Genomic DNA, 8,598 nt, shown 5'->3' with positions numbered 1-8,598 from the left:
GGCAGGGTAGGCAGTGCCTAGTTTGCCTACCCAGACCGCACGTCAGTGGTGTGTGTGTGTGAGCGTGTATTTATCACTTTGTGGGGACCAAATGTCCCCATAGGATAGTAAAACCCGAAATTTTTGACCTTGTGGGGACATTTTGTCGGTCCCCATGAGGAAAACAGCTTATAAATCATACTAAATTATGTTTTTTGAAAATGTAAAAATGCAGAAAGTTTTCTGTGAGGGTTAGGTTTAGGGGTAGGGTTAGGTTTAGGGGATAGAATATAAAGTTTGAACAGTATAAAAACCATTATGTCTATGAAAAGTCCCCATAAAACATGGAAACACTACATAGGTATGTGTGTGTGTGTGTGTTACATAGAGATCAGTGGATAAATCTTCTTGTTTTACGGCGGATCGCTGACATATAAGTGCATTACCGTCACCTATAACACCATTGACACTCTACTTACAGTATTCTCATCTACCTTACTCCACCAACCTACATACAATCACACTTAATTCTTAAACCCGCATAGAGGCTGATGCTTCGTCCGGCGCTGCGTGTTCAGCTCCTCCGTTCCCACACTCAGCCCCCATGGAGGGGTAAAATAAATGGAGTTTTTTAACTCCTTAAAGACGTTAGTTTTGAGCCTTAGTGCTTTCTGTAGTGTCTCAGTGGTACAGCACAGCATCTCGGGGACGAGCTTTTAGTGAACGCGCGCTTCCTTCGCCGTTTGGACGAGGGCGGGGCTACGGGGAAACAGAGTTCTATACGGAACAGCAGGAGTTAAGTACCCCTCTGATGACGCAGCAGCTACGTTAGAGAACCAATCATCTGGTCGGTGAGTGTAGAGGCAAAGAAGGCTCGTAGGATGCGTGTATATATGGACTAATGTAGCCTGACCAGACAAAACCTCGGACACAAACTCCTCAATCCATCAAGAGTCTCAGGTAAGCATGTTAATCTTGCATTTGGCGACGGTAGCGTACAATGACTCTGAAACAGCGTATTTTAAAGCGCATTAGCATGTATTTGTTCCACTGAACCAACACCCAGTAAACCATTGCTTTTCAGTTCAGACCTTGTTGTATCTAAATGGCTTTTCACATGACGCCTCTCTGTGATGATATCTTTTCACCTATGTTACCAAGCCCAAACGTAAACAATATGGCAACTTTGCAGCGAGTATGTCGGGTTATTTGAACGGGGCGTATCACTTCACTGAGCTAATTTTCCCTTTAATAATATTTGCAGTAGTTGTTTTATTGATACATTTGTAAATTGAAACCGTTCCAGCATCATTATTGCATGATTGGTGCTATTATACTATGCGTCTGTCCGATCTCATGTTGTAAAGATAAAGGTCGCGTGATCTCATATGCTGACTCTAAAGCCAGGTACTTTTATTTAAAAACTGTTTCTAGCTTGAGAATATTTTCCAGTCAACTAATGTGTTATCTAAAACGTGTTGTGCGAGTATTCTGTTTGCAACTGAATCACTGAACTGAAAATTCTAATACTTTATGTAATAAAGGCCAGTAGGGTGATCAGTGTGTCCAAACTTGCAATGCCAATAATGTTGTGGCGCAGTGGCACTATAAATATCCTTGGGTTGCTTTCCCTTGCTAAACGCAAATGGTTTTCCATGCCGTCACTATAGCCTTTACTAATTCTGTTAAAGTGTCTACAGTCGTATCTAAATGTATTGGCAGTGACATTTGTGTTTTGAAGTTTGCTGCTTCAGTATTTGTAGATTATTTTTTCACATGTTTCTATGTTATGCTGGAAAACAATGATACACATTTCATAAGTTTTAAAGGCTTTTATTGGAAAAAACATTCAATATATGCAAAGAGTCAATATTTACAGTGTTGACCCTTGTTCTTCATAACCTCTGCAGTTCGCTCTGGCATGCTTTATATCAGCTTCTGGGCCAAATCCTGGCTGATGGCGAACCATTCTTGCTTTATTAGTGCTCTGAGTTGACCACAATTTGTGGGCTTCTGCTTGTCCACTCGCCTTTTGAGGATTGACCACAGGTGCTCTATGGGATTAAGATCTGGGGGGGGTTGCCTGCCACGGATAAAAAATTTAAATGTAATGATTTCCGAGCCACTTCATTGTCACTCTTGCCTTGTGACTCGGATCATCACCAAATTGCTCCTGGATCTTTGGGAGAAGTTGCTCTTGCAGGACGTTTTGATACCATTCTTTATTCATGGCAGTGTTTTTGTGCAGAATTGTGAAAGAACCCACTCCCTTGGATGAAAAGCAACCCCCACATTGATTGTCTCAGGATGCTTCACTGTTGGCACGACACAGTGTGCACGGATCATCACCAAATTGCTCCTGGATCTTTGGGAGAAGTTGCTCTTGCAGGACGTTTTGATACCATTCTTTATTCATGGCAGTGTTTTTGTGCAGAATTGTGAAAGAACCCACTCCCTTGGATGAAAAGCAACCCCCACATTGATTGTCTCAGGATGCTTCACTGTTGGCACGACACAGGACCATGTTAGCATTCACCATTACTTCTCCGGACTATCCAACATGCTGCCAATATTGAGCAAGCTCTGCATTGGTGGTGACCCGATTCCGTAGCAGATTCCTCAGGAAGAGATGGTCCTGGCGCTTGCTGGACACTCTGGGACATCGTGAAGCCTTCTTCACTGCAGTTGAACCTCTCTCCTTGAAGTTCTTGATGATCCGGTAAATGGTTCTTTCATGTCCAATATTCTTTGCAGCAATTTACTTGCATGTGACACCATTTTGATACAAAGCGATGATAGCTGCACATCTTTCTTCAGAGGTAATCATTGCTAACAAGAACACAATGAATGGAAGCACTTCTTCCCTCCTTTTATAGCAATCAGTCTGCTCTTATAATCCAGTCAGAATGATAGTGATTAATGAAATTATGTTAGCTGGTAATTTTGTGCCAGGGCCAAAAAACTGTGCAATTTGGATTTTATTTTATTTTTTTGGCCAATGAAGCTTTTTGCAATTATTTAAGGTGCATCTGATCACTCACAATAATCTTGAAACAATGTGAATCAACACCACAACATCTGAACCAGAAAACTTTGCGAAACACCAAATTTATGTCACTGCCAATACTTTTGGCCACAGCTGTATAATCTTTATAATTTTATGTGAAGAGAAGACTTAAGAAAGTGACTTTCCAAGTGTTTGTAGACCACCAATAGTGTTCAACAGTGTGGTATATCAGATTTCATAAATTTCTGTAATGGAAATATGGTTTCCTGCAGGTCTTTTGAGGGTAAGGTCCAATCATCATGGCTGCATCCTCCCAACTGTTCAGGGGCATCCGTGGCAGGAAATGGGGTCGAATCTTGGTGCCAGCCATTACATGCCAAACCTGCTATCAGTCTTCTCATCCAACTCAGTCACATCACTTTATTCAAAGATGGCACCAGTCTCGAGGATACAGGGCCTCAGCAGCATGGCACACCTACAACCTGACCCCACCTCAGGTTAATAGCATTTTAAAAGCTAACGAGTACAATTTCAAAGTTCCTGAGTTTGATGGCAAAAACCTCAGTTCAGTCATGGGCTTTGACAGCAACCAGCTACCTGCAAATGCACCAATTGAGGATCGGCGAAGTGTGGCAACATGCTTGCAAACCCGTGGCATGCTTTACGGCGTGTTTGATGGGCATGCAGGCTGCGCCTGTGCGCAGGCACTCAGCGAACGGCTCTTCTACTACATCGCCATTTCATTGCTACCACATGAGACGTTGGTGGAGCTGGAGAATGCAGTGGAGAACGGCCGACCCCTTCACCCTATTCTACAGTGGCACAAGCATCCCAACGACTACTTCAGCAAGGAAGCCTCACGCCTCTACTTCTCCAGCTTGCGCACGTATTGGCAGGAGCTGCTGGATCTGAGCGTTCCCGGGGAGCAGCCTGATGTTGCAGAAGCACTTGTGAGTGCCTTTAAAAGGTTGGACAATGACATATCACTTGAAGCCCAAGTTGGGGACCCTAATGCTTTCTTGCACTACTGGGTTCTTCGCGTAGCATTCTCAGGCGCTACTGCGTGTGTTGCGCATATAGATGGTAACGAGCTGCATGTCGCCAACACTGGAGATGGGCGTGCAGTGCTTGGCGTACAGGAACCTGATGGCTCTTTTTCCGCACTCACACTTACCAATGATCACAATGCACAGAACGAATCGGAGGTGCAGCGCATGCGGTCTGAGCACCCGCTTTCCGAGGCCAAGACTGTGGTTAAACAGGATCGCCTTTTGGGGTTACTCATGCCCTTTCGCGCATTCGGAGATGTAAAATTCAAGTGGAGCATCGAGCTCCAGCGTCGTGTTCTAGAGTCCGGTCCTGATCAGCTCCATGAGAATGAACATGCCAAGTTCATCCCACCCAACTACCACACGCCACCCTACCTCACAGCAGAACCAGAGGTAACGCGACATCGTCTCCGTCCACAGGACCGGTTTCTTGTTGTGGGCTCGGATGGGCTGTGGGAAACTCTGCACAGGCAGGAGGTGGTAAGAATTGTTGGTGAGCATCTCACTGGAGTGCACCAGCAACAGCCGGTCAGCGTTGGTGGCTTTAAGGTGACCTTGGGTCAGATGCAGGGATTGTTGCAGGAGAGGAAGGCTCGCATCTCCTCTACATTCGAGGATCAGAATGCAGCAACACACCTGATTCGGCACGCGGTGGGGAATAATGAGTTTGGGATGGTGGATCATGAAAGGTTGTCAAAGATGTTAAGCTTGCCAGAGGAATTAGCTCGCATGTATAGAGATGATATCACGATCATTATAGTGCAGTTTAACCCACATGTCATTGGTGGACAGTAGAACTGGACATCTGCTGTTTGTTTCACATGCTTTCTGTTACATACAGTATATCATCAATTCTAGTGCACAATCTCATCGCTGTGTCGGAAATATCAGCACAGCAAATTGTGTCTTATACCAGTGGAATGTATTAATTTGTGATTTAGTTCTATGTTTGTTTTTATTTTCACATATTCATGGCAGCTGCATTGAAGGGGCATCTTAAAATATCAGCAGGTGAGCAGTTGATCATTTTTTTGTTATATGTGGCAATGAATCCAAGCTGAAAAAGTTGTGCTGAACCCACACACTATTTTTATCATTGTAAAAATACAACACTTAATCAAGACTGGAACTTGCATACCTGTTCAAATGTGCTAATATAAGTTAAGCACCCTTTCTACTGTGGAGAGACTATTAATGGGCAGGATGACTGGAATGTGCCAAAATCTGCTTGTATGTAAAACCTTGTAGGCTTTTATTTTAATGTATTTGTTTTGAATGGATTAATGAATGAAATTCAGTAAATTAATACAAAGGTAATTTAAACATGGTGAGAGGATGAGAGATATAGAATGTGATATGACTAAGATACAAAGCAAAATATTTCCAAATGAGTACTTTTACACTTTTATGATCTGTAACTGAGATATGGCTGTTTAATGATGAAGTGGCATTTAATGTTTTATTTAAGCTCTAATGAATTTTTTTTTTTTACATTTTCTTTCCTCTCTTTATTTTTATTTTTTTTATTTTAGTCTTTGGTGTGGTTTTCAGAATCACCCTTTTATTTTTGTATTTTGGTTGTGCTCTTTTATTTAGTAGGTGCTCTTTCTTGTAAAACATGCCTTTTGGTAGATACCTTTTCTTCATTAAGCATGTCTTGTAGTTCAAGGGTCATGGAAACATGACCCTTTTTTTTTTTTGCTCAACCCACTAACCTTCTCATTACTGTAAAGATCTTGATAACAAAGTATTCAGAGGTCTGTTTTGTCACAGATGTATTTGGAACCAGAGGTTGGGGCTTGCAAAGTAAGAAAACAGTTCAAGATTGTTCCTTAATTGTCATTTTGATGTATGCAAAATATTTTCAGTTACTTCAATGTAATTCTTATCTCAGTCCCCCTGACAATTATGGTGTATTTGTTATGCTGCTGGCCATTGCTGAAATTTCCTTTTTGTCTGTAAGAGTAAGGACAGGTAGTTTTTTTTTTTTTTTTTTTGTTTTTTCAGTTAAATTTTTTTCATGTGCTATGACTTTTGTGAAGTTATTACCATCCACAGGGCAAACAGTTTAGAACATGGAGTTTTATTTGAGTTGGGTTATAAAGCAAGGTTAAAACCATAACTTTCTGTGAGCGATTGTGTGTGGGTGCATGTGATTTGTACTTTCCAGTCTTCAGTCTGTACTCCTGCACAAGAAAGAACACACAGCTGATTATCACATGAAATGTTTAGAATGATCGTCAATCAGATAAAAAGTGTTTTTACAGGGATAATTCACCAAAAATGTATATTCTCTCTTCATTTACTCATCATTTGGGGAATCACAAAAAAACACAAGAAGAATGTTAACGTTGAGCATGGAGAATTTATAGTAAAAAAGGACTTCTATATTTATGTTTCTCACCCACACCTATTATATTGCTTCTGAAGACATTTGGATCATATGAATTACTTTTATGCTGATTTACATGATTTTTGGAGCATCTTAATTTTGGCACACATTCATTTTGGCATTGTATGTAACAAAAAAATAAAGTCATACACATCTGGGATGGAATGATGAGGATCAGTAAAGGATGAGAGATTTTTCATTTTTGGGTGAACTATTCCTTTAAGGTAATAATGTAATAAAGGTAGGGGTCACGAGTTTGCAGAAGTGTTAATAGAGACTGCTATTTCTTGGTAAAGCAATTGTTTAAAACTTGAAATGAATTTATGCTACAGCTTGTTTGGTTTGAAACTTTGCTGCAAGTCACAAGTGTATTTAACAATATTACTATTTGTTGTTGCTTGAACATGCCTTGTGTAAGTACTCCTTTTGTATTTTAGAATGTTTTAATAAAAATATTTTAAACAAATATCATCTAGAAATATTCTTTTCATATATTGAAAGTCTTCACTAACTGAAGAGTTTACACAATTGTTATAAGTATGCTTTCAGATTCTAAGCTGAACAGCCCGGTCAATCCCTGGTTAAACCAGATCAAGGTGAGCTGTGGCCAGAAGTTATGTTTAATTCTAAGAATGTGCATTTAGATATTATGAAGTGTGGTTGTCCAAAGCAGTTGAGTCAAAGAATACGGTACAACTTAACCAGGTGTCAGATCACACTCTCTGTTTTGGCAGACTGTAAGTAGGTCAGTTTATCATAAGACTATACCATGACATGGCAATTCTGAAACTTTAAATAGCAAGAGTTCAGCTCAGTGGTTCTTGGATACAGTTACAGTGCATCCAGAAAGTATTCACAGCGCTTCACTTTTTCCACATTTTGTTATGTTACAGCCTTATTCCAAAATGTATTAAATTCATTATTTTCCTAAAAATTCGACAAACAATACCCCATAATAACAAAGTGAAAGTAGTTTCTTTGAAATCTTTGCAAATGTATAATTAAAAAAAAAAATCACATGTACATAAGTATTCACAGCCTTTACCATGACACTCAAAATTGAGCTCCGATGCATCCTATTTCCACTGATCATCCTTGAGATGTTTCTACAACTTGATTGGAGTCCACCTGTGGTAAATTCAGTTGATTGGACATGATTTGGAAAGGCACACACCTGTCTAAGGTCCCAGAGTTAACAGTACATGTCAGGACTCTTCCTAGAGCTGGCCGCCAAACTGAGTGATCGCGGGAGAAGGGCATTAGTGAGGGAGGTGACCAAGAACCCGATGGTCACTCTGACAGAGCTCCAGCGTTTCTCTGTGGAGAAACTTTCCAGAAGAACAACCATCTCTGCAGCACTCCACCAATCAGGCCTGTGTGGTAGAGTGGCCAGACAGAAGCCATTCCTCAGTAAAAGGCACATGACAGCCTGCCTGGAGTTTGCCAAAAGGCACCTGAAGGACTCTGAACGTGAGAAACAAAATTCTCTGGCCTGATGAAACAAAGATTGAACTTTTTGGCCTAAATGGCAAGCGTCTGGAGGAAACCTCATCACCTGGCCAATACCATACCTACAGTGAATCATGGTGATGGCAGCATCATGCTGTGGGGATATTTTTCAGCGGCAGGAACTGGAAGACTAGTCAGGATCGAGGGAAAGATGAATGCAGCAATGTTCAGAGACATCCTTGATGAAAACCTGCTCCAGAGGGCTCTGGACCTCAGACTGGGGCGATGGTTCATCTTCCAACAGGACAATGACTCTAAGCACACAGCCAAGATAACAAAGGAGTGGCTATGGGACAACTCTGTGAGTGTCCGATTGAACGTCTCTGGAGAGATCTGAAAATGGCTGTGCACCGACGCTCCCCATCCAACCTGATGTAGCTCATTTAAATGTGTATTCAGGGGAGATGGCTTTCTTTTACATTGCACTGGAAATGACTGGATTGATTGTTTTGTGTTGTATTGGCATTGTGTTATTTGCAGTGTTGTAGAGTTAGGCAATTGTGTTTTAGGTTAATGTGCAACATTAAGGATATTATGTCAATTTAAAAGGAAATAAAGAAATGAAACACAAGGGGGTTTTAAAGGGGCTAGTTGACCAAAAAAAAAAAAATTCTTTCATTATTTACTCAAAGTTGTTGTTTGGCAGATTTTTAGCATCAAAC

The 8,598-nt window shown here is 41.0% G+C and overlaps 1 protein-coding gene across 1 annotated transcript; it reads left to right on the top strand.

Moving 5' to 3' along the window:
* The first annotated feature begins 823 nt into the window (after positions 1 to 823).
* On the top strand, positions 824 to 6,845 carry LOC127658330 (pyruvate dehydrogenase [acetyl-transferring]-phosphatase 1, mitochondrial-like). The gene is made up of 2 exons (XM_052147566.1): positions 824 to 939; positions 3,259 to 6,845. Exon 2 carries the CDS (start codon positions 3,286 to 3,288, stop codon positions 4,828 to 4,830), a length of 1,545 nt encoding a protein of 514 aa, XP_052003526.1. The 5' UTR covers positions 824 to 939; positions 3,259 to 3,285; the 3' UTR covers positions 4,831 to 6,845.
* The last annotated feature ends 1,753 nt before the right edge of the window (positions 6,846 to 8,598 follow it).

This window comes from Xyrauchen texanus, chromosome 17 (assembly GCF_025860055.1).
Source record: "Xyrauchen texanus isolate HMW12.3.18 chromosome 17, RBS_HiC_50CHRs, whole genome shotgun sequence".
Taxonomy (NCBI): Eukaryota; Metazoa; Chordata; class Actinopteri; order Cypriniformes; family Catostomidae; genus Xyrauchen; species Xyrauchen texanus.
Note: the sequence above shows the minus strand (reverse complement) of the source record. Positions and strands in the feature narration are given on the sequence as shown.